At 39.9% G+C, this 26,381-nt stretch overlaps 2 protein-coding genes across 2 annotated transcripts; one reads left to right on the forward strand and one right to left on the reverse strand.

Moving 5' to 3' along the window:
- Window positions 1–159: 159 nt before the first annotated feature.
- Window positions 160–13,747, reverse strand: ube2r2 (ubiquitin-conjugating enzyme E2R 2). The gene is made up of 6 exons (XM_077573616.1): window positions 13,124–13,747; window positions 12,515–12,704; window positions 8,011–8,097; window positions 7,248–7,345; window positions 6,003–6,137; window positions 160–2,295 (listed from the first exon to the last, which is right to left on the reverse strand). Exons 2-6 carry the CDS (start codon window positions 12,689–12,691, stop codon window positions 2,010–2,012), a joined length of 783 nt encoding a protein of 260 aa, XP_077429742.1. The 5' UTR covers window positions 12,692–12,704; window positions 13,124–13,747; the 3' UTR covers window positions 160–2,009.
- A 3,066-nt stretch (window positions 13,748–16,813) lies between these two features.
- On the forward strand, window positions 16,814–26,033 carry ubap1 (ubiquitin associated protein 1). Its single transcript, XM_077573821.1, has 7 exons — window positions 16,814–17,007; window positions 18,873–18,921; window positions 19,014–19,138; window positions 19,735–20,523; window positions 20,601–20,759; window positions 23,429–23,530; window positions 23,644–26,033. The coding sequence occupies exons 2-7, from the start codon at window positions 18,882–18,884 to the stop codon at window positions 23,782–23,784; spliced, it is 1,356 nt and encodes a 451-aa protein (XP_077429947.1). The 5' UTR covers window positions 16,814–17,007; window positions 18,873–18,881; the 3' UTR covers window positions 23,785–26,033.
- Window positions 26,034–26,381: the final 348 nt, after the last annotated feature.

Consider the following 26,381-nt stretch of genomic DNA (forward strand, 5'->3'; position numbering starts at 1 on the left):
AAGTGATGGGAGGACAGCTTCACGTTCAACAGATGCACGGAATATATGAAATGTTCTCATCATGAAAGAAAAAAATATCACATCAGGGAGATTACACAACAGAATGTCAGGAAAGTATCGCTCCACTTCACGTTGTCACGATATCAGTTCCATTCATGATCCACTTTAGAGCTTTATTTCCTCTTTTTGTCTCAGTGAGTTTCCGTAGCATAGGGAGAAACGTTTCACTCCTTTGGTTTCACATTCAAATCAATTTGTGTCTCTTTAAACAGCGCGGAAATCTGCTGTTCCACTTTAAAAAAAGAAAATGGATTAGGCTGTACTTCAATTCCTTGGCATAAAATCCAGCCAGACTTGCCCAATGCCCCTGAACTTCAAATGTTCTGCACTGCAAACGCACAAAAAGTCATGAGAGCAAACCCAAATCAAGAGATGCAAGTCTGCACCAGCTCCGCAGAGGCATGCACAAACCCCCGACAGCGTCCAATTGAATACAGCCCGTAAACTAATTGCACACGTCAAACATTGTCGTTTTCATTCAAATGCAAACCAAGATGCATTTTCAACTACTGTCCTGATTGACAGATGATAACCTGGACTGTGTTGTCAATGAAATGGCATCTCAGCAAAAGTGTAACATTTTCACATCCGTAATACCATCATGTGAACAGCCTCAGGAGGAAAAACATCCTCCGCTTGTGTGCATTTTGCTGATTTGGGGGCAAATGGAACTTTTAATCAGGACCTACATCAACACTTGTTAACACTCCTGTTGTGTGATTACCATTCGCCCTCTGAAAACATGAAAACAAAGAAAACGAGGTGACCATCGTCCCATGTTGCTTTTTCCTCTTCTCAGAGAAAGTCTGTAGAGGCCCTGAGGTTTAAGAGGCAGAGAGCTGTGCCGAGAAAGTCTTCAGCTTGCTCACCCTCCTTTATTGAGGGATCAGTGATGATGGACGCACGCTGCTGTGGGCAGGGCACAGCAGGGCTTTGTGTCAACACAGTTTTGCTGATTGCATCGAAAAGGCAGACGTGAGCAAGAATACTGCCATGAGACACCTTGCCCGGTCGGCCTCGTCAGTTTGCCACAATCTCAAGTTCTTGAAAAATCAACACACACTTAAGAGGGCATAAAAATAAAATTGACAAGAGGCATGTGGGATGGTGTTTAACGCAAAAGCAGACAGACAACCAACAGTGGGGCTGGTGAGAATGTGACCGGGCCATTGTTTTCATCATTTATCAAATACTAAGATTGACTAATTGGCAGACAAGACATTACTTTGAAGAGATAAATGTCAATCATAACTTTCGTAATTGTCCAACTGACCACGCTCAGTCTAAACTGCAAAATGTGATGAAGCACTGTCTAAAAAATCATTTCTTTTGAAAGACTAATACTAATTTGACACCATTTTGCAGTACAATAGGAGGATGTCGCAAAATTCACTATGCATGCGTTTTTCTACCCCAACCCACAATCACTGTCAGTCAGTCAAACTGAGCCTTATTGTCTTATTTCAAGGGCAGAATCTTAAGCAAGTGTACCTAATGAAGTGATCAGTGAGTACATATTGTCATATCAGCTGCTTCTCCCGAATGATTTCTTCAAACAAAAGTCATTCAACATTTTCGAGTTTAATGATTAGGACGTATTCTCAATTGCGCTCAATGACAACATAACAGAAAAAAACCCCACTACTCGGTACTCTGGGTGTGTTCAAGCAACGCTGAATTGTTTCCGCAATACATTTGTATCAGACTGAGTGCAAGCTGTAATTAAGGCAAACGGTGACTCAACAAACTTTTTTGTGAAATCTTACGTAGAAAGTACTGTAGATAGATTATTTTACTAACTGTTTAATAGATGATGAAAAGGTTTTGGCAGTTGACGTTTGACCCCACTGTACACACACACACACGTGCACATACACTTACTCACGCACACACGCAAAATGAAGCAGGGGATGCGGGGAGTTGGCAAGGAGCAGAAACCATCCAGATCATCATGACTCTTCGTTGCCAGAGTCATCCTGGTTGTCGTAACATCTGTTGGACATCCCGCCGTCCTCCACGGCACCGACCGCTCCGGTTTCGCCTATTGACTCCATCTCACTTTCCTCGTCGTCCTCCTCGTCCTCTTCCATGTCGTCGTCGTAAAGGTCGTCGTACAGAAGGTCTGAGCTACTGTCCTGGGAGGGAACCCTGGTCTGGACGCAGTACTCCGCCAGTGTGGTTGGCACCTTGACGCCATCTCGCTCGGCATCCGCCGCTGTGGACATCACCTGTTTTCTGTGATTGAATGAAAAGCAAATCACTGTCAGGGTATCTGCGATTATATTATAAATAGGGCCCGACTGATTAATCGGCTGATTATGGCCCGTCAAATATCAGCAAAAATGTTTGCCAATTAATTTGACCTTTATGTAAGGGATTTTAGGCATTCTATATTTTTTATAAATTAATTATCTGATTAATCGGTAATCAATTTTTTTGTGTGCCAAAAATCATCATCATCATCATGAAAAATCCGTATAATTCTAAAAGTATTGTTTTTGTTGTTTAGTTCTAATGTCTTAACATTGGCAATGTTAAAACATTTGCAAGTCACATCAAATTTTAGAACTAAAATACAATTCAGTTATCTAGCTGCTGTTATCCTACGACGGCGTATTGGGGCCACGTATAAATAAATATTTTTTAGAGGGTTAGGGGCAATATTCAGCGGAAAAAAACCTAGCAAATTTGCCATTATATAAAGTCACAAATTTGCCATTATATAAAGTCACAAATTTGACACTTAAAAACTCATAAATTTGTGATTTGATAAAGTGGCAAATTTGCGAATTTATAAAAAAAACTTCTGAGAAATACACGTAGCGTGGCTGTAGTCTAATGTAAGGATTCGTTGGTGGTAAATGGGCACGGTTTTAAAAATGAAAAGGAAGGATCATTAATAATTTAAACTTTACTTGTCATATATGGCAGCGAGAGTGACAATACTTTCTGATCCCCTATCAGCTGACTAACACTAACCAATCAGAAGCTAGCATACTTTAGGTAAATGCAAGTGAATGACAAGAGAGTGGCAGATTCAACATCAACAAAATGTATGAATGTGTAAATAATAAACTGGAAACATAAATGTAAAAGTAAATATTTTAATAAATTAACTTAAATGCTTGATCCTCAGGGTATGGACCTTTGCAAATGCTTAACATTATAAGATTACAGCCATTACTATCCCCTTATTTGAAAACCCGACCGAAAAGTATTGGCACAAACATCCGAGTAGTATGCTATGTGTATTTTTCTCGGAATATTGCCCGCGCCCTCTAAAAAAAAATATATTTATACGTGGCCCTAATACGCCGTCGTATATTTCTCGTAAGTTTCTGAGGGTTTTTTTCTTGCAAATGTGCCACTTTATAAAGTCGCAAATTTAGGATTTTTTTTTTCTAGTAACTTTATAAAGTGGCAAATTTGCGAGTTTTTTTCTCTGAATATTGCCCCCGCCCTCTAAAAAAATATATAGATTTATAGGTGGCCCTAATACGCCCTCGTAGGTTATTCACCTTTTCAAACTGAATTTTAAGAACACTATACTAATACGACTAAAGAAACTACACGCATGCAGACTAAGTACTTACCCTGCCTGGTTTTCTGAAAAAGTATTTTAATTACCATTAAACTATATATAGAAACAAACTGGGATATCCCAGTAACTAAGAGTAAATACACAGTGTACAACAGTACAGATTTACCATACATCCATTTTCCAATGCTTATGTTCCGGGTCGGGGGTGAGCAAGGAGCTTATCTCTTTGACTGCCAAAAACGTTAAATAACGTTTCGTAAAATCCTATGGAGGAGTGCCAAAGACGTTAAAAGACGTTTTTTTTTCAAAACAGGTGAAACTAACCATTTTCTATTGTTGATTACTCGAAAACAGAATAAGGTAGAAACAAACTTTTTTTTCTGATGGAAGATGAGAGTCCAATCTTGTTTTGGCAGTATGTGTGTTTTCATTGTCCAAACACATAATTTTCTATGGACCTTGAAAGATCAGTCAAAATGCTTAAAATTGGCTGGCACCCACGGCATCCCTTTTCTGAAAACGTCTGGCAGTCAAAGAGTTAAGCTAGCTGACTGTCCGAGAGATGGGGCATGTCCTAGACTGGTTCCCAGTCAATTGCAGGGCTCATATCAGTATCTGGAGAAAACCCACACAACCATGAGAGAAGCAACACAAGCGTCCAGAGATTTACTGTCCACTGTCTAAAGTGTCAATATTTCATGTGATTTATCAATGCCTTCATCCTCTTGTGCATGGAATTCCCCAGAGTTGCACAGGTTATTACTGGAATCACTTTCCACCCCTCCATGGTGACATCATGGTGGTGGAGTCAAGACACCTTCCGACAGGTGCTCAATGTGGTTCAGGTCTCAAGACCTCATGGCCTCATGGCCACTCGATGAAACTTCACCCTCTTCGAGGTGTGTTTGGAGTGCTTATCGTGCTGGAACATTGCCATTCCAAAGACAGAGGATCGTGCTCCGATTCAAAATGTCACAGTAAATGTTGGAACTCATACTGCGGAACTCGTACCCTTGCAACACCACACCATGATGCTACCACCACCCCGCGTGACTGCAATCAGGCACAATTATCTGGGTGCTCCTCACCAGGGCGGTGCCACACATACTGGACACCGTCTGAGCCACACAAGTTTTATCTTCGTCTTGTCAGACCGCACAGGAATGACACAGCTTCATTAATTCACTGGGGGGTCAGCAACCGGTGGCTTTTTCATTCTAAAGACAAACAAATAATGAGTTGTGAATGTGAATGGTTGCTTGGCTGGTGACTGTTCCAAGTTTACCCTACCCAAAGTCAGCTGGTATAGGCTTCAACTCACCCGTGAGCCCATTGAGGAGAAGCAATATAGAAAATGGATGGATGGATAAATAGAGCTCATAGGTTCTTAACCTGGGTTCGATCGAACCTCAGGGGTTCGGTGAGTCAGTCTCAGGGGTTCGATGCAGTCAATTTACCCTATGCTGGAGAAATGCTTATACGCATGTAATTTCACAAGTGCATAACTGCTCTGTATAAAACTCACTTTAGAAGGTAATAAAAAAACAACAACAACTGTACTATATTTTGGAATTACACGCCTGCATCCAAACCAGTGCCAAGGAAAGTACTATCCAAAACCTAGAACCACAATACTTGGTAGCCTAAGGCCACTAAATCGATTCCCTGGTAATCACTTACCTAAGCCTCAGAAAGTAAAATATGCAACATCAATTTGTCACAAATCTTGAACTTATTACAAGCGTCATACATTTTATAAAGACATCCCTACACCGCAGATCTTAACACCCAATTCACACTGACTGCGGAACGAACGCGGCGCGTTTTCCGTACGGCTGCCGCAAGGAATAGAAAGCATTTGAGTCTGTGTGTCAAATCTCACCAGCTGCAGTGCGTATGCGATGCGGAAGGGATGCGGTGCTGATGAAGGTTTCCACAAGCGTTCTATTTTTTCCGGACGCCGCATGCGGATTTTCATGAAGTTGAAGAAATTACACGAGCCGGACAGGAAGTCAAGCATCTGCATAAAGGTAGATCCGGTATATTTCAAAATAAAACCGTTTGTGAACTCTTTTTTGGGGGGGAGGGAGGCTAGCTAACTACATAGTATGACATGAGTCGGACATTTAAGACAAAAAAATGAAATCAGAATAAATTAAACATGACCAAATAACACTATATAAACACAAAACGTTTTTACTCATGGTAAAAGTCCCATAAATAATGTCCAAAAGCATATCGATGTGACAACAGGCAAGTGTGGCTATTGTTTACCACGCGGTGTGAATTGCAGTTGGTGCGGATGCTGTACGGAAAAGGCGCCGTGTGGGTTCCGCAGTCAGTGTGAATTGGGCGTGAGTGTATGCTGTAACAAGGCGGAATTATATACATGCAACATTACCTGATAATCTCTGCATACTCTTTGTCCTTGCCTTTGCTGTCCCTCCATCTGCGAAACATGACCGAGGCGTCCACATTCGCGGGAGAAAAGGTATTTGGCTCATTGAGTAGAGAGATGACGCTAAGCAGGATGGTTCTGTTAAAAAAACAAAAAACAAACATGTAAACATAAGCACAGAATACAGAATTGCATTTTGGCATTGAAGAACGCATCCAATACAAGCTGAAGAACACATTCAGCCATTTTGAATGTTCACGGCAAAATGCAGCCTTTTGATTCGAAAAAAGTACTTGTGAACAGACAAGAAACAATTCTACTGACCCAGGATCAGTGCTGCCCTGCCTGAATTTTTCATGACAGGGTTTTTTTCAAGGTTCCATACATTTGCTTAAACTAGTCCGGCTGGTCTTGGATGCCATCAATAAGGAAGAGACGACTTGTGCTTGATGTTTATCTTATTTGTTTGTATTAATAATCATCATCATCATCACCATTCTTCCCAATTCCGACTCGCTGTCTCAACATTACTGGATTGTCTAGAGTCTCTTGACCATGTCTACGTGCCTAAATGCACTAACCTCCAACCATGTGATCTACAGGTTTACCTAAAAGAAAGCCGCACACTGACCGATGCAGATAAAGTAGATCAGGGTTCACCAACGTGGTGCCCGTAGAGGACCGCACGAGTCACTTGCGGGTCTGTTCTAAAAATAGGGACATTATTTTCTTGGAATGTTGTAAAAGTGATCTAAAGAAAACTCCTGCAGCTCCTTATTAAACGCCTTTTGGCAGCCGCCAATTTTAGAGGGATGTACAGTTCTTGGTAACGTCACTTTTTGTGCCATATTATACCTGTGTCTAATCATATTATATTCAGACCTAGGAAGGAAATTATTTTGAACAATGCGATCCCTCTGATGCTGTGAAAGTTGTCAACAGGCCATGGCTTGTGCTACAAGATGTAACTACAAAAATGTCACAAAAAGCCTTCTAGAACATATGAACAGTATTTGAGGTTAATAAATGATTTAAAATTGTAGTGGTTATTGGTCACATTAATCCAAATTTTTTTTTATGGAACACATTTTTGAAATAATTGATCAAAGTTTACCAAAGAAATCAAGCTAATGATGCTTTGCTTATATAAGAGCAGCTGCTTGCTGTTGCAATATGCTGCGATTTACATATGATCCGACAAAAAAATAATAATTCAAAAAGCCTTCCCAAAAACAAGAAAATGTCTACCTGACATTCTGTGTTGGATTCCATCTTTCTGATGGCAGCTCCCCGCTCTGTGGATCATCAACTGGAGGGTGCAGGATGGAGATACACACATCGCCATTCTGAGGCAAAACACAATATCACATTGTGAGGGCCAGCTTAATGACACAATGGGTAATTATTAGGGGTGGGAATCTTTGACTCACGATTCGATTCTGAATCGATTTTCGATTTAGAATGATTTTTGATTCAAAATGATTTGATTGACAATGAGTTCTGCTTCAATTTATAGATATGTAAAGAATCGTCATGGTATACTGTACTTCAGTCTGACTCGCTAATGCTGATTAGCGCACTACTCGCGGCACTTTAATCACTCAAAAGAACGGCTATTCATACAAAATGCTTCAGGAATGCATACAGAGAAGCTTCTTAACATTACTCACCGGCATATGCTCTTCCTACGCTGCAAAAAAACAACAACTTTTATTGGCACAATTTGATCGTAACTTTTTCTTTCTACTCTCTATTGTGGCTACAATTTAACTGTGTACCCGGAACCACACTGCCCCTAAGTGGCCAAATCGGGTACAACATAAACAGTGCTCCTAATAAAGGCACACACAAACAAGGCAAAACAGTAAAAAATAATTTTAATAAAATCGAATTTGGGACATTTAAAATCGATTCTAAAAATCGTACTAAATGAGCATCGCGATTCTTATGAGAATTGATTTTTTGGCACACCCCTAGTAATTAAACAGTCTAAAAGCGCTAGGAAAAATACCTCATAGATGTTGGGGTGCCACATCTTGGTGATGAAACGGAAGGTTGGCGGTAAATACGGGTAGTCCACTGGGAACTTGATGTGAGCCTGGAGGAGGGAACATACAGTCAGTTTGACGTTTCCTGCACAATTTGATTGAAAGTTAATTATCTCTGTCTGACAAGTATTTTACCACAAAATTCGGTCGACTAAAAAAATGAAAGTTTTTTTGCACAAAGCCGACTATGAACATGAGCTAGAACAAAAAGTGTCAAAACTGATACCAATGGCAGACAAAAGAGCATGATGCATTCTTTTTGTATCAACAAGTCAGGCCTCTGCAGTAGAGCTACACGCACGACTCTCCTGAAGTGCTAGCACAAACCTGTTGTGACAAGAACACGCACTCAGCACCTGGAAAGTTGAAAATGAGGCCTTGTTTAATCTTGTGTTTGTTAGCACAGACAAACGGCCAACCCGCCCTGAGTGTGCCACACTTCTTGTTTCTTGTCCAATGTAGACGACGCTAATGACTTGATGATGAGCCCTAATGTTGTTACTGTCAGTCTTCTCTGGATTTGTATGATTTAAATTGGGCTTTGCCGGCCTATTTTAATAAGAACTACTTGGCTGTTTGAAAAAGCTGAAGCCATTAAAAAAAAAACAATTTAACATACATCAATCATACAATCATACATACAACATTGGCCCAGCAGTACATGAGGCAGGATATACAGTCGCTCGCTAATGACTGATGGGATATTTTGACAGTAAGCCAACATACATGTTATAAAACACCTGGGAATTAGTTTCAATTGTGGAAAAAATGCACAATATGTCGTTTTAAATTACTCATTTTGAACCCGTGGGCAGTATTTTATTTTGAAATGGCTTGGTCAGAACAAATCAAAAAGCCCAAAACAATTCATAATAGCGCCTAGGGGCAAGGCTGAATAACACAAGAAAGATGTGCCTTGGTAATCTTATTCTGTGTTTGAAAGTGCTTCTTATACTGAACTAAAAAATTAATGCAACACTTGATTTTGCTCCTATTTTTCACTCATCTGGAACTTTTTCTACATAGACAAAAGGCCATTTCATTCAAATATTGTTCACAAGTCTAAATCTGTGTTAGTGAGCATTTATAATTTGTTCAAATCAGAGCTGGAAAATTAATTAATTCATCGACAAGTGATCGGCTTTCAAATTAATTGCATATCAACAGCAATTGTTAACTGAAGACTATCTTGACTATGATTATCTCTTGTTTTTAATCAAAATAAGACATTTGCAAATATCTGGGTTTTTGGGGGGAAAACAATGACCGAACCGGCAACCGTATATCAATGCCCCCCTCCCTTTTTTTTTTTTTTAATGCGACAGTAACATGAAAAGTCGACTTTTTGGAACTTTTAGCCGTGTTAAAATGCTAATTCCTCACCAAAAACATCACCGAAGTGGTGTTTTCCTCCATTCGGCCCTCTATGAAAAAATTTAGGTCATTCTGCTCTCCAAGTACCAGCCCCTCCCAACCTGAAAAAACGAGCAGGTGCTCATTATATGACGTCATTAGGTGCGGACCCACCCCCGGCACTGCCTCTGCTGACTAAACGCACGCCCACTTTCTCTGAGACCTCAGTGCTCACAGGATAGTCATAAAAGTAGCCTTTATCAGTAGGGCTGGGCGATTTGGCCCAAAAATAAAATCTTTTTTTTTTCCAGTAATTGAGGACAATTACGATTTTAATCTAATAAACCCAGCAAACGTTTATTTAAAGGTCTCATTTATTCAAAAATAATTCCTGTGCAAAATCTTCAGACAACAATAATGTATGCTGATTCTAAATCAGATTTAACATAAACTTAACATTCATAGTAGCAAAATTACAACTCACAATAACATCTGGATCTAACAGAACATAAGAGCAACAGCTTTTTGTAATCCAGAAGACAAAATTCGATTTCACGATTTAGCAAATTTTGAACGATTTGATTTTCAAAATGACGATTAATCGAATTAATTTAATTTATTGACCCAGCCCTATTTATCAGTAAAACATTCTGTCCAAATGAATTAAAAGCAAACAATTATCCTTCTCATTTTCAACGCCAAAGTGCAATGGCAATCGGCTGTCTTAAAATCCCAGAAAGTCCCCGGTTCGTATCCCACTCAGGGGTTTTTCTTTTCCTTCTTTTTTTTATTTTTCCTATCTCTTCTCCCCTCCTCCTTCACTAACATTTATTGCGGCAAGGAGCCGTCTTGTTTCAAATGTTTATTGAAGAATTGAACATCCATCCAATTTCCAGATGTAAAGAAGACGCGGTTGTACTGCAACGGCTGGCGAGTTTTGTGTGGCCACTAAGTGCTTGAACGCAGCGCTCCAGAGTTTTGTGGGCGGTGCACACATCAGCCGGCTCCGACGAGAGGAGCGCGTCAACCACACGGGGAGAGGCGGGATTTTACTGAACCGGGCGTTTTACTTTTGCGTTAGAAAAAAAGCCAGCAAAATACCTAATATTTTATTTAAAAAATTACAAATGTAAGATTGAATCATTATATGCCTAACTGTGGAAGGTTAACTAGATATAATACCTTTATATCATTATATGAATATTAAGTACTAAATAAACACCAATCACTGGTTAATAAACAGTAATCAGGGGAAAATGCTTTTGTAATACACTTAAATGCTAAATTAAAATGAATCCAATTAGTCGATTGAATAATAGATTAAGCGATTCTAAAAATATTCGATTGTGACAGCACTAGTCCAGATAATTATCCCACCTCGCAGATGTTGCATATCAAGCTGCTGGTTAGACAGCATGATTATTGCACAGATGTTCTCCAACAATGACTAAGATTAAGAAAAGACAACAACATGTGCAATCTGGATCACATATGGGGCTAATAATGGTCTGAAAGTTGACTTATCCTATATACAGTGGAACCTCGGAGTTTGAACGTCTCGGAACTCATTCAAATCGGACTTCAACAGAAAAAAAATCGGAGTAAAAAATGCCTCGGAGTTTGAACTCATTTTCGGAGTTTGAACACCCAAGCAAAGCAAGCTAAGATGAACGTACCTTGAAAACGAGTAGCCGAGCAATGCCGAATGCTCACGCTGTGGTAGTTGAGACGATGCACTGCTCATTTCCAGTCAGATCCTAAATACTCCCCCGGAGGTGCTACATACTCGCGAGTGCATTTAGATTTTTCTAGTTCTGTAAATACTTAGCTATTCAACAACATGCCTGACGTTAAACAACGCACGCAAAGATCGCTTAGTAGTCTAACAGTATGCCCAACGTAAAATACACAAACTCAGCACTTAACTAAAGCTAGCATTAACATAGAATTTATCATCCACTGATGCCATCACACCACAACAGGTAAGGTAAGGTTTTTTTATTGTTTAAATACTGTACTGGGTGTAAATGTAAAAAACATAAATAGAAATGAGAATGGGAATTTTCTATTTTTGGAGCTTGGGAACGGATTAATTGCATTTACATTATTTCCTATGGGAAAAAATGTTTCGGAGGTTGAACAATTTGGACTTTGAACACTTCACAGGAACAAATTATGTTCAAACTCCGAGGTACCACTGTATAGACAATTTTGGAAAAATTGGACAAATTGACATTTGACAAATACGAGAGCATTTGTTACTATTTGGATGTCATTTGGCAGAGGTTTTCATAAAAAAAAAAATTAAAAAACATTGTCAGTTTCCTACATTAATCAGCTCTGGCCAGCCCAACCATGTTGTGGTGACCCTGCCACTGGCACTGTATATGTTTAATTTCACATTTAACATATTTTTTTAACTGTATTATTTAGGCATTGAAGACTTTTGTAGTATAAAATATAACAAAAAACTTTAAATTTGACATTTTCTGGGCTTTATAGCTTGGTCAATACATTCCTTAATCTGACACGCAACAAAATGTGTGCAGCGCAAAAGATCAATGACGATTATCAGTTGAAGTGGATTTCATTTTATTTATTCATAAAATTTATACTGGTCTTGTCAGGCCAGCGTTGGTAAATTTCGGGTGGCCCGACAGTCACATAGTAGTTGGAGATAGAACCTTCATTGTAAACAAAAGGTGTTCTGTGAAAGAGTCAATGTTATTTATGATGTCACTGGGTGGATTGTCACCAAAACTAAATTGCAACATCCCTACTGGAATTAGAAATTGAAAATATGGATCATAATACCTGGCCAGGAGGATTTCCTTTTTTTCTTGGTACCAACTACCTTGACTGGTCATCAGTCAATCGCAGGGCACCAGTATAAAACAAACAACATTTTACAAATCTTCAACTAACCAAACAAGTATTTTAATACGTTTTTTTGTTGTTGCAAATGTGGGAGGAAGCCCGAGTACATGGAGAAAACCCATAAAAGGCACAGGGGGTACATGCTAACTCCACACAGAAAGGAGTCAAGAATAAATCCCCAAAACTCAGGACTGTGATGCAGACTAGTCCATATCAGTGTGAACAAATGTTTCCTACCTTAAAGTAGCCTCCTTCATAAAGGGTGTTCGGGGGCCCAAAGATGGCCACTTCCCAGTTGTAAAGATCCGACTCCTGAACCAAAGTGATGCGGAAGCCCTCCACCGGCTGCTCCTGTAAGGACTTCAACTCCATCATCAGGGCCTTCTGAGAACTAGGGGTTGCCTGGTGGGCCATGTTGATCCCACTTCTGACACCAGCGAGGACAATGTGGAGAAAAACAAAACACGATGGGCTTACATTAAGGCCATGCTACATTTCAGGATTATTTTTGACATTGTTGTACCGTGAGATATGATCTGACTATTTGATTTGATAATCAATACCTACAAATAATCAGTTTTTCTACACCGGATCATAACAAATACTTTTTGTGGCCTGATTGTTTGGGGGTGTTGCTGTGACATGTAAGACATTTGCCTTGTCTCAATATAACTTGGGAAACCGTGGGTTATATAGCATGCTGGTGGGAAATAAATACCTGGTGGCAAAATAAGCAATTATTGCACACAACGTACAATATCGTGTACTCAATCAAACTATCCAATGTCTTTGGGTTGGTTCCCTGATGCAAATAAAAAAAGTCAAATAAAGAAAAGAAGTGTTTACCTTTGTCCTTGCAATGTAATATGTGATCGTTTCTCGTTTGGTTACAGCAGGGAACTGGAGAACAAAGTCATTGATAGTGCTTGGCCGAAGTGACACACAGTGGTGACATGGGCCGTGGAGGTTCTTCTCCTGCTTATGGCTGGCTGATCCTCGTGCTGTGCTGCCGAAATTCTTTGTGTTGCCACTGTTGACAGTCTACATGGAGCTAGTTTCTGTGGAAGTCAGCGTCTCCCGCGGATCATTCTTAGGCTCAGAAAGGCAAAGTCGCACTCCGTGACATGTCCCCGCACCGCTGGTTCTTTTCGGACAGGCGCTCAGCTGATCCCAGCTTGTTTGTGTTTGTCTCTCTGCTCTCTGGCAGTCTCAACTTCTCCCCACGTCAGCTAAACCAGTTAGCGAGCAACTTCGGCCAAACGGGGCAGTTTTTTCTGCTCTCAACCGTCGCCTCCAACGGCGGTAGTGTTCAGGGCTACCGAATGTCAAGCTACGCGGTGGAAATGACAGCAGGTGAGAGAGTTACCCTCAAGACCAACTGAGGGTTTGATCGATTTTTATTTTCCTCTCAACGATGCTTCCGGTTACCATTGCGCGTGTCTGAGGTGCGTCATCGACGTCCGGAACGTGACTTGCGTGCGCGCACTCGATGCCGAACATGGTTCGTTTTACTGGGAGCAAACACTGTACCAGTGCTCTAAACTTGCTGTATGCCTATAGAATTTAAGGACTTCGTTCAAAAATATGTATTTATGATTATTATTATTATTCCTTACCAATTTGCCAAATACATGTTTTGAAATGACCCTTCTATTGGTTTTTGTTTTAATAGGGTTTTAATTTCACATGTTTCCCTCAAGGCAGCACAGTGGACAGGTTTGCCTTACAGTTTGGAGGTTCAGCATTTGAACCTCAGTTGTAACCTAATGTGAAGTTTCTTATGTAGCCGATGTTATTCCACATTCTAAAAATATGCACGTTTGCTTCATTGGCCACTGTTAATCACAGGTGTCAAATATACGGCCTGTGTCCAGATCTGGGCTACCATGCCTTTTTATTTAACCAGATGAAGGAAATTATGTTCATCTACTTCCTTGCTTCAAAAAATCTGTACTAAAATTGCTTATAGTCTTCACTTTGAATAACGTTTCAACCACGCATATTGCTACCATTACCAATCCACTATTTAAAATGAACAATAGTACTATTTTCCCTGACCCCTGATTTCAAAACTAGCAGTCCACAATTAGTTGTGTATTGTACACATCGTGTATTAGGATATGCATTTATATGGTTTCACAGTCTTTTTTTTTCTTCCTGAGAGAGCTCAGTATTGTTCATTCGGTAATCTTACCGATTCGACATGTCATCATCATTGCTCTTTCTCTCTCTCTCTTTTATCTTTATTTTTAGTATGTGCGTGAGTATGTGCGTATGGGGGGGGGGGCATATGTGCGTGTGTGTGAGTATGTGCTCATTAATTCACCTAAAACCTATAAAAAATCCCATACCGTTCACCTAAACCGAATACTTCAGAATCCCGCTAAAGTCGTGAAGTTGTCAGGAGATCCGAGGAAGGATCAAAGAAAAGAAGGAAAAGTGAAATCCAGAACCGACCACACATCACCTACTACCCACCGGGTTACCAACCAGAAACTTTCACCAACCCCAGGTTTCACAGTCTTAACAGTAACTAAAATGTGGCCCATGAGAAAAAAATGTTGGACACCCCTGCTCGAAATTGTCTGCAAGTATATGAATGCTTGTTTGTCCATTATTGCTGGCGACTGGCCCTAGGCTTTCCCTTTCAGCCGGGATAGGCAGCACACCCACAAACACAGATAAGGATAGAAAATGGATCGGATGGATAGTTTTAACAAGAAATTGAATTTGAAATCATAAGTCATTAAAAATAGTTTTATAATTTGAGAGCACAAATAACCAGCTACAGTGAAGAAATATTATAGTACAGATTCTCTGCCAAAATGGAGAAAACAAATCAATGTAGCAAAAATATGAGGTAGACACATTTTTTTTTGCTTTATTGGGCCACGGACCTGTAGCGTGGGCCTTGAGTTTGATATCCGTACTCAAATTGTTCATAGGAGTGAATGTTATTGTAAATGGTTTGGCTGTGATTGGCTCCCAACAAGCCGTGTATCCTGCCTCTTGCTCAAAGTCAGCTGTGATAGGCTGCAGCCCAGCCGTGACGCAAATGATGACAAGCGCTACAGAAAATCGATAGCTGTCCCGCCTTCCCTCCATAGCAAAGACATGATGAGCATATTTCCCTATCACACAGTTAAATAAGTTCCTCTTCTTATTATTATTGTTATTATTATTTTTTTTAATTTCATATTAATTGCCCCTTTGGTTGTGTTAAATATCCATCCATTTTCTATACAGGTTGTCCTCATTAGGGTTGCAGGTGTGCTGGAACGTGAAGGTGGGGTTCACTCTGAACTGGCTGTTACCATAGGACACATCCATCCATCCATCCATCAATCCATCCATCCATCCATCCATTTTCTTAACCGCTTGTCCTCACAAGAATCGCGGGGGGTGCTGGAGCCTATCCCAGGTGGCTATGGGCAGTAGGCGGGGCACACCCTGAACTGGTTGCCAGCCAATCGCAGCCATAGGACACATATCTTTAAAAAAACAAACACAAAAAAAACATTCATACTCACATTCTGGACAATTTAAAGTAAAGTCAAGTATGTGAAGGTAATCCAGAGTACCCAGAAAAAAGCCCACGCACACCTGGAGGAGAACATGCATAATACAGTATAACAATATATCTTTGGTGAAATAGCTCAATCTGGCTGACCATAAAAGTATGTCAAGAAGGTCTTCGGCTGCAAATAGTGAATGTGCCGATTTTGGCGAAGCGGCTTTTTCCTCTGTTGGCACCCTCTCAGTCCTTGGTGATGCAAAACTCAATTCACTCTGGAAAGTGGCTTGAGGCTCCTTGGATTGTTCCTGAACAGTGAACATCATAATCAATTTTCTTTCATTTGAGGAGTAGTGTTTTGGTTCTTCTTCCAGACCTTTGGCAAAGTGGCAACTAAGCCAAATACAGTAGCCTGCCACTCTGAAATGAGGATCTTGGAATTTACAGTTATTTGGTTGTCTCCCAAACACTTTCCCAACTCCTAATGTGTCAGAATTATTATTATTTTTAAACATAATGGAAGTACTGAAACACAATGCTCGAGGAAGATCACAAACATGGTAGAGCAGAAAAGAATAACATTATTTTTTAAATGGAATCCAAAGCGTATTATATATTCAGTATATACACGGAATATATATTACAATTTTCAACACAAATCAACCTAACTGCCAAGGGAACAGTAGTCACCATAGAAATATCAAAATCAAACTAGGCCTAGGCCTAAAATTGTGAAATACGCCCATAGATTTTTGAAAACTTTTTCTTGCGGATGAAGAATTTTGCTATAGCTACATAAAATTAGATTTGTAGAAATTTCAGCATTTTTGTTTTGAAAGATATAGTCCAAATGTTGTTTTTGATAAAGAAACTGGAAAGATAGGAGTGAACCAAAGATCCTTTCAGAATAGTTGTATTTTTGTTATTCATATCACTAACCAGATGTCGGCGGAAATGAGCTCTCCAGAAAAGAATTGAAGAAGAAGAAGAAGAAGAAAAAAATCTTGGCCGAAGAAGAAATTCCTGACGTCATGTGATTGTGTGACGTCAGACAGGAACCAGTGGAAGGGAGCCTGACAAATCAAGATGGCGTCCCTCGGCAGAAAAGGAAAGATATTTCAAAATATGTAAAACATTTCTGACCACAATTCTAATTGAGGCAGCACCTATAAAAGAATTAAGTCATATTTGTAAGAGCAAGTCGGGGCAGATACAGGTGAGAGCAATCTTTGTTTGATCTGTTTCGTTTCGGGGCGGTGGCAACAGTGTAAGTCGGGCCACACAGTGGCTTTGGAGACTTCTCCCCAAAGCGTAAGGCATCAGATGTGTAATTCTTCGCCACTTAATTGATATCATCGTCCCCAAAAGAATTTTATTTAGCAGCTGCGACTGCGTACTGACTGCTGATGTTGACGATTTTAGACTGCAGTGGCGAAATGTATGATAGCGTAGCCGGTTGCTAATCAATAACTTAGGTGTTTCAGCTAGTTTGTTGCTGCGAGTCACACTTCGTGATATAAGGCTTAGAAAATTAGATGGATTGTAAAAACATTTACTCCGTTTTTATATTGAATCAACAGCAGCATTCCTGCGCTTCAATGGCGATACGTCGTTGAAAGCGCGTTTGTCACTTGTCTATAACTTGCCTTAGCATTAATGTTGTATTTCATACGAGAACATGAGTGTGATTGAGTGGTTGTATAAAGACATTCCTAAAAACTTATAACTCTCATGAGGAACTTCTATGACTGTTACGATCAGTTGGAACAAGCAATATTCTAGATCGAAGCTTTGTGTTGTTTACACTGTGCATCAGAGATTTTCGAATGTATTTTTTTTTCTTAAAGTGCTTTGGGTAGTAACTGTGCAAACTAACTGTAACATGTGTAGCTGCACTTTGGTAAACAATGGCTTCTCTGTTAATTAAGTCGGGAATTGTTGCACAGCATGACCAAATAATGGATTATGTGAGCTAATATTTAAAGCAATGGAAACGTGTAAAGCCAATTGAGAGGGAGGGTGAGGGTTGAAAAAATGTGAATTTGAAGAGAAAAACTTTAATTTAAGAGGAAGAGGAAAGATGAATTTACTAAATTGGTGGTTAGTTCTCAATAGGAAACTTAAATATCTGTATTTCACCATATTCTGAATAAAGCATCCAGATTTAATTACATTTGAATTTATACTATTTCTCAGTCACTTTTCTCAGACAATTTCTAGAATCATTAACCATACATTTAAGCCAAAGCACCCGACTAACGATTTGAAGTGCTTCCTTGCTGAACCCAACTTATAACAGGGACATACATACATTGCAGCCATGTCTGACTGACTGTCTTGATGAAAGCAAGTACCAAACCAAGCAAAGCCTATGGGAAAAGGATGTAACCAGCACTTCTTTAACAAGGCTGAACAGTGACAATGAAGGCGATGAGGAAGTAGGCTTGGAGGATGTTGATAAAGGCCAAGAATAGGTCATTGCTTAAAAGGGTTTTGCGTAAAATTCAGAAGCTAGGCTTAAGGAGCTTGAAGGAAGTTGCTTTTGTAAATGTATTTTGGTTCTTATGTTAAAATAGAAAAAAAGGGGGGGGGGTAATTTTTAATTGGTTGAGTCTGGGGTATGAGAAATATTTAACTGTTCTTCATTAAATGCAGTGATGGTCAGTAACATTTGAAACTTGAAACTATACTTGCAACTCAAATCAACCTGTTAAGATTGTCATACTTTTAAACTGTATTCTTTTACATTGATGTTTGCTTATGACAACAAAATATTTGTTTTGAATATAATACCTTTGCATTCAAATCTTCTGTCAATTCGCATTAATCCTTAAAAAAAATGCCCCTTGATAGTTTCCAATTTGGAGTATTTCCAACATTCCCGAGGCTAACTTAACATGGAAATTTACTAGAAACAGTATGAAAATGTTACACTCTTTTGCAACCCAAGTGCCACAAAGTATTTTTGCCTATTTAACTCTCACTTAGTACGGTAAAAAAAAAAAAAAAACTGGAATTCCTGCTCTTACACAACTTATTCATTGAACCAATCATTAAGATGTGTGTGTCTTTTCACCCCAGAGTATCTAAATGGCTACAAGGAAGTCTGTATCGGATGCATTCAACAATGGTAAGGATTTGTTTAACTTCATATTTGAGGACAAGTTAAATTTTTAAATTCTAATGTCAATTATCTTATGCACATTTTATCTTTTTATGCAGGACCCATCAGCTACCTTGAAGATGTTCCCTTCAAGCTCAATGAAAAGTTTCGCTGTCCTGCCAAGGTGGGGCTACCTGTTGGCTTTTGTCTGCCAGACTGCGCTTCTATGTTGGTGGACACAGAGGTATACCATTTAAGCCGCTTTCAAACTACATCTCCTGTAAATTGGTGCAACTATAGAGCCAGAATTTACTCACCTGTCCTTTTCAGGAAGAACATGCTAAAGCAGGATTTTGACATGTATGAAGAGTTCTTTCACACAGCTATTACGGCTTTCAGCATTGGGTCAAATAATTTCTGAGACAAATGCTGTCAACTTAAAAGGGCCATGAGAAATGCGTCTTGTGTTAAATTTCACATGACACTACCGTAAGGCCTCAATACACCAATTGTGAGTGAAAAAGATAGCAGTATGCATTGTTCATGTTTTTCTATCCCGCCCCCATAAAGAGCTTTCCAGTTGCCTTTTTCTAACACGTATAGATACAGATAGATAGATAGATAGCGGTTATCTACAGTATGTCCTTGACTACAAATAATCGGTATCGGTTATTTAATTTTTTTTTAAATTTTGATGCCAATATTTTCCCTTGAATATGTGCTCCAAATATCGGTTATCGGTGTCCTTGACGACAAATAATCGGCATCTGCCCTGTACGGTGTTCCTTTTACCCTCTCATATTTTCAACCATACATGTTCTGTTTCTGTGATCACAACAGTATGACTTTTCTCTGGAGGAGCGAAGTGTTCGCTGGGGGTTGGAGCTGGCTGAGGCACGAGCGGCAGAAGCACGAGTAGAAGAGGCCGCAGCGAAACAGGAAGCAGAAAATCAAGAAAGCCTGGCTCAGTCTGAAGACATCAATGGTGGTGGAGGGAAGAAACCCTCATCTGCCGTTGAAGACCACGACCATCCCCCACCAGCAATGAACCCAATCTTAGCAGGAATGAGCCATGATGCTATACTCACTCCCCTGCCTGCCCCAAGTTTTGGTCCGAGGAAAATACAGCCTAGCACACCTCAGCTACATGGTCTCAACCTTGCTGACTTTGAGCGGGAAGAGGACCCATTTGACAAGCTCGAGCTTAAAACCTTGGATGATAAAGAGGAGCTTCGAAACATTCTTCAGAGCCAGCCTCAACCTGTTTCTGTATCCCCTCCGGCTGGGTCCCAGCAAGGGCCAGCTTCACGTGGAAACACCCCATCTCCTCCCACCAACACCAGCCTTCCCGTGAAAGCAGGCTTTGCCCATAAACCCAATGGCTTAGTAGCCTTGATGGATATGGACAGAGTTGGGCAACATGTGAGATCGGGTATGGAAGTGGAGGATCGACCCTGTAACATCCGCTCGCTGTCTTTTCCCAAACTTTCGGATTCTGGGGATCCCGAACCTGCAAGATTCAGCCCCCGACGGAACCTACCCAATGGCAGCCCCCCGATCAAACCCAAGTCCCAAGTTATTGTTGCCCCTGAGCACCTCGGCTTCTCTAAGGGTGGTGGACCAAAACAGGTGAGCATGAACTGCTTATGGAAGAATACTTTCATCACAGACTTCATTGTTGATCTTCTTATCATATTGATTACCAGGTAAACTCGGGGACAGGTTCAGCTGGCTTGCCATGTGGAGGAGCCTTGCTTAGCATGACCCCTGGAGAGCGTCAGTGTGTGGAAACCCTTGTGGGCATGGGTTATTCTTATGAGGGTGTTCTTCGGGCTATGCAGCGACAAGGGCAGAATGTAGAGCAGGTGGGACCCACCTGCCCAATCACCACTCACACAATTACGTCTCCCTTCACATTTATGCGCTCCAAATAGAATTGATATTGTCTCTTGTTAAATGTGTGAATAATATACAAGTCACACATGATATGTATGTTTGGTGACACTGGATGACATCTGATTTTGTATGTATTAATAAATAGCAGATTAGTGAAATAGAATTATTCTATTCTGTATTGGGTGGGATACAATTAAAGTCTTACTGCTGTGAAGGTCACATAACCTGCAGTGTAAATTGTTTTTCTCTTCTCACGTTCTTCTAGCAGCCCTTGAATTGTGTCAAACACAAAAAAAGCTGCAAAGGGCCCGACCCAAAATTGACCGTTGTTGCGCGCAGAATGGGCTCTTAGCATGTATCTCCCTGGGCTTTTCCGGAAAAATCGAGTTAGTCTCCATGCTTTTTTCAAACTATCACATACATCGTCTTTGTAAGTCCTTGAATATACACCGATAAGCAAATTCGACGGAGGCTTTAATGTGTGCCTCTTTTTACATCCAAACATTTGAAGGTCAGTATTCTTCCTGAAGCCCATATGCCACTGAGTGTTGCAAGGGTAGTGGATGTTAACTTTTTGTCAGGGTTTATTCAAGTTTTAATGCATGCAGTTTTTCTTGTCACAAGGAACTTTTGAACATGTGCAAAATTTCATGGCGACAAGAAAAGATGTTATGCGACCATTAAAAGTCACCGTTTGCGACCTTGAACGAACCCTGGTTAAAAATCAACATCCGCTACCCTTGCCTACACCCTAAAACCTTGGCCCTTCAGTGGGACCTAATGTTATGGTTACATTAGATATGTAGGATATATGTAGGTTAGTAAATATGTCAATTACTGATGGAATATGTGTGGTAATAATTTTACTCTGAACATGTCCAGTTATTTAAGAAGAACTTATCTAACATTATTATTCTTTTTGTATTAAGTTGTTTTTATTGTGTCGACATTGTTAGTGTCAAGTGAAGACATACGGACAGACAGTGGAAGTGACTGGGCTTTCTTCTTCGGATCCAAGAAGCACAAAAAAGCTCACAGTGTAACTGTAGGGCTGCTTCCAAGTAGCTTTTCCCCATTTTGTTTTGTATTCCGGGTGGGCCTTAAGTTTTCACACACAGGTATCTGAAAAGAAAACCTATACATTATACATTTTCCGTGTATGGAAACTTATGGCCCACCCTGTATAGAATTGAAGGTTTTGTCATCAGCTCAGGCGAATATTTGTTAGTCAATGTAGTTAAGTTTTCGTTCCAGATTACAGCTGGGAAATCCGTGGTAGTTTAAACTGCCATTGAATTTAGATGCACATTAAAACACAACAATGTTCATGATATTGTTTGTGTTGCTTTTGGAATAAAAAAAAAAATCAGTCTTATAGACGGCGCATACTTTGCTGTTTACTTTATGGATACTTTATGATTACACTGCTGTCATAGTTTGCCAAAGCAGAAGAGGGGAAACCGTATTTTCAGCAACGGATATCACGTCAGGGCGCTACGTGCGGAGAGCCCTTTAAGGTACTGTAATAGCCACACATTTGGCAAGGAGCACTATCTATTTAGCATGGATGTCTGCTTGTAACAGAAAAAATAAATGTTTATTATGCTTAAATATTAGGGGTGCGCCGTCCACAATTTTGGCCCATCACTGATCCCCGTTCTTAAGAAAGTCTGACCTGCTTATCCCGATCCCCCCCATAACCAACAGCTGTTTTTTTTTTGTAGATTATTGAACAATAGATATAAAACAATGCTTACAGTTTGTTCTAACCGCACGTCTAGTTCTCTCAAATAAAAATGAAAATCTTATTGATCCTCTCACAGGAGAAGAGAACAGTGGCTGTCTTTTCCAGCAGAGCAAGATCGGTTTTATTTTAGGCGATTGGCTGATCACAAATCCCCCCCAAAATTGATCGTGAACCCCTATTAAAAATACCTTTCCAATAAGTTCCCCTCAAATTCCATAATTCCCATGGAGCGTTTTCAGTTTGGTATTTAGATTTCCTGGAAAATTTCCACCCTTTTGCAGCCCTATATAAGAGTGAATGTGACTAAATATTTGACTTGACCAGTCTGTGATATACTCCGCCTCTCACCCAAAGTCAGCTGAGATTGGCTCCAGCTCATCCAAGACGCAAACAAGGACAAGCGGTGTGGGAAATTGTTGGATGGACAGATTTTTGGTTAAATCTCAATTGTGCAACCGGATTTTGACTCAAGTTGTTCCACTGAAATCTGCCCAATAGTCATGTAAAAATTGCATACATTGCCCTCCGTAATTATTGACACCCCTGGTTAAGATGTGTTAAAAGCCTTAAAATGAAAGCAATTTTTATTGCAGAATCATACTCTCATACTGAAAAGTACGGAATCAATCAAGCTCCCCCGATGGCCATTTTAGTTCCCACTCCCAGACCTCAACCCCATTGAAAATCCGTTTCTTTATGTGGGATTTTTTTCCCTCACTGAATAAATTATAATATTGACCCTGTATTATTTATCAAAAAATGTATATATTAGAAGCTAAAGAACACATCTTAATCTGTCGTGCCATTAATTATGGAGGACAGTGTAAAACTAGCTAATCTGTTGTCACATTTAAAATATTTGTTATAATGAACATATACTCATTGTCCAAGGTACTGGATTATCTCTTTGTCCATGGACGGCTGTGTGAGCGGGGCTTCGATGCAAGTGCAGTGGAGGAATGTTTAGAGATGTACCAATGCTCAGAAGAAAAGGTTAGTACTTTTTAGACAATGTGCGGCTGAATTAACCTACTATAGTTTTCAATGTGAATCTTAAAAAATGCTAAAAAGCGACTCAATAATAGTTCCTTCTCTCTCATCGCCAGGCGTTGCAGTTCCTTGAGCTGATGTCAAGATTTGGTGAAATGGGATTTGAGCGGGAGGCCATCAAGGAGGTGCTGCTGGTCCACAACAACGATCAAGACAAGGCGCTAGAGGAGCTGATGGCTCGGGCTGCTGCTAGCTGAGTCAAGCCAACGAAGCAAGCGCTGCAGGGCCTGCTTCCTGTTACCACCTCACACAGCTCTTTTTTTCTGCCCCCCTCACCCCCCTCAATAAGACCATGCCCTGCAACATGTGCTTGCCTTGGCTGTGGATGGGACAACTGTGGGATAGTAGTTGTTTCACTGCTAAACTGTATTGTGTCTCAAGCACCTTAAGTAAGACTGTGTGCCAAGAGTAACAATACTTCACAGCGGTGTTTCTTTCTGATAAAGACGGAGGTTAGGTTCCAGGAACTGGTACTGCTAGGGTATTAAAGACTGGAGAAAGGAGGACCTAGAAGAATTGGGCTGTAGGCTTCATTTGATGCCATTTATATTTGCTTCCACTTGGAAGTGTTGAGGTGACTGCAGGTCAGAATTGGGAGGAGGTTTAAACTCTTGAAACTGCTTAACAGCCAAGCTGCCAGCTTCCACTGCTCAGTGCAGAGCTCTTACGTGTGGTGGAAAGGATGAGGGGCTTTCTCGAAATTGAAACAAGTACAAAAACAAAGGATGAAAGTCAAAAAGGTACAGTGACCAGACAGAGAAAGAACTGACTCAAGAAGTGCCCTCTCTGTTCCGGTTCACTGTAACTTTTCCTGATTTCATTTGTTTCTTTCTGTTCATTTGGGCACTTTTTCATGTCAGTTTCAATGTTTCACATTATTTGATTTTTGATTTGCATCATCGAGCATTCTTCATTGCAACCCAGAACATAAGTTGATAATACTGCTCCAGTCTGCACAAAGCAACAGATGGATGGTCTCTTCTATTGATTAAACAGAAAATCTAAGCCCTACTGGCATTTACATGTCACACTGCACACTTGTTTAATAATTAACAAGTTATTTAAAATACACTGATACTTTAATTTGAACGTGTAGCGTTTGATTTCATGTAAGCTATGGTACACTCATAACTTACATTTGTTTGCATACTGGAAAAGCGTGGATGGGCGTTGGGGGATGTGTGTTGAGAAGTTTATTTTGCAGCCACATCACAGTGCAATAGAAATGTTTAATGTAACTGTTGACTAGTTTTCAAGTCTTGCTGGAAATTTGGATGGAACTCAGCAAGTTTTGATGTTAGTGGTTTTTCTCATTCCATCATTTCATACATCTAATCAAACATGACTTATGGTTGACTTGTTCATATGTTTCGATTAATTTATTCAGATTTGTTGCCAGCACTTAAAGTGTATTGCGAGGTAGCAAGATACTAAAGATGTAAATAGAATACTTCCCCCCCACCCTAAAAAAATGTCAGGTAGTAAGTATCAATTAAAAACAATTGCTGTGATATGTAACATCAAGTGAAGGTCAAATCAGTACACGTGAAGAGGAAGTCAACCCAAAAATGGTCTTTACAATAATATGTTGTATGCACACCCACTAGTCTTAACATGACATTCGGATTAACATTGAATTGGTGAAATATGTATTGAGCAGAAAAAATCATCCATTTTTATCCATGTCAGGGGTGGCCACTTTGCCACTTACTGTCAACTGGGAATGACAGCACAGTTGCTCGGGGCTAAGGTAGCAACCAATCACAGCTCGCCTGTTTTAGTCACGTGACAGCCGCTCCCCAAAGTTGTGATTGGTTGTGATGTCATTTTCAATCAACAAGTGGCAAAATGGCTGAGATAAAAAATAAATGAGTGGATTTTTCCGCTTTATTTCATATTCCAAAAGTTCAATACGAATCAGAATACCGTGTTTAGACTAGTGGGGCTGCTATTACTGTAAAGAAAATGTTTGGGTCGACTTATCTTTTAAGAAGTGTAGATATTTTTACCTCCATTTATGAGCAAACATTTGTCACTTTTCATTTGCGAACATCACATCAATCACAATCTTTCTGCGTGTTTCTGTTTGGTTTAAACACATTGCTTAATGCTTTTTGGAAGAATTTTACATGACAAAAATCAGTATGGGCCTAGTTTCCTTACAGTAACTACAGGTAAGCGGCCAAATGGTGACAGGCACAGTTTTGCGCCGTTTGGGATATAGAATCCGTTTTGGGGCCTTATCCATCAATGTCTCATGGCGTGTCATAGGCTCGAAGGGTTTTTAATCATCCAAAGTATTGTGTTGGTTCTATTGTATCTGGAGACTTATAATAGAACATAAAGTGAATTACTTCCTGAACTGTGGATTATTACAAATGTTCAGTTTCCTCTTCTGTTACTTGGAAGGTCCCAATGATTAAATACACAAATTGTTTCAATAGTCTTCAGTTCCATTGTTATTTCTTGCCAAATGCTTGCACTTGTGTGCCTTGCTTGTCCACGTGATAGAGAAAGTACTTTAAAGTCAATTTACTACTACTTTTACTATGCATTCATGTGTTTAGATTTCTACATACCGGTATGTGTTTTGCTAGTCGTTGGTTGTCAAAAATGTTTTGCTCTCACCAAATGGTCTGGGAACAGAAAAACGCTGACATCATGGAAGGACAAATTTAAAATGTGGTTCTAAAAAGACAAAATCTGGGCAGATTAGGTTGACATAGCAGCACATAAAGGCTAAAATCTGATTAGACAAAAAAAATGTTACATTCACATACTACTACTACTGCCA

The sequence above is a fragment of the Vanacampus margaritifer genome, chromosome 8 (assembly GCF_051991255.1).
Source record: "Vanacampus margaritifer isolate UIUO_Vmar chromosome 8, RoL_Vmar_1.0, whole genome shotgun sequence".
NCBI lineage: Eukaryota > Metazoa > Chordata > Actinopteri > Syngnathiformes > Syngnathidae > Vanacampus > Vanacampus margaritifer.

Excerpts from the sequence above, each read along its gene's own strand:
- ube2r2 (XM_077573616.1), bottom strand. The coding sequence starts at position 12,691 with ATGGCCCACCAGGCAACCCCTAGTTCTCAGAAGGCCCTGATGATGGAG. Across the intron at positions 8,098-12,514 it reads ATGAAGGAGGCTACTTTAAG|GCTCACATCAAGTTCCCAGT; the intron begins GTAGGAAACATT and ends TCCCTCCTCCAG. Across the intron at positions 2,296-6,002 it reads GAGTATGCAGAGATTATCAG|AAAACAGGTGATGTCCACAG; the intron begins GTAATGTTGCAT and ends ATTCAATCACAG.
- ubap1 (XM_077573821.1), top strand. The coding sequence starts at position 18,882 with ATGGCTACAAGGAAGTCTGTATCGGATGCATTCAACAATG. Across the intron at positions 20,760-23,428 it reads AAGGGCAGAATGTAGAGCAG|GTACTGGATTATCTCTTTGT; the intron begins GTGGGACCCACC and ends TCATTGTCCAAG. Across the intron at positions 23,531-23,643 it reads ACCAATGCTCAGAAGAAAAG|GCGTTGCAGTTCCTTGAGCT; the intron begins GTTAGTACTTTT and ends TCTCATCGCCAG.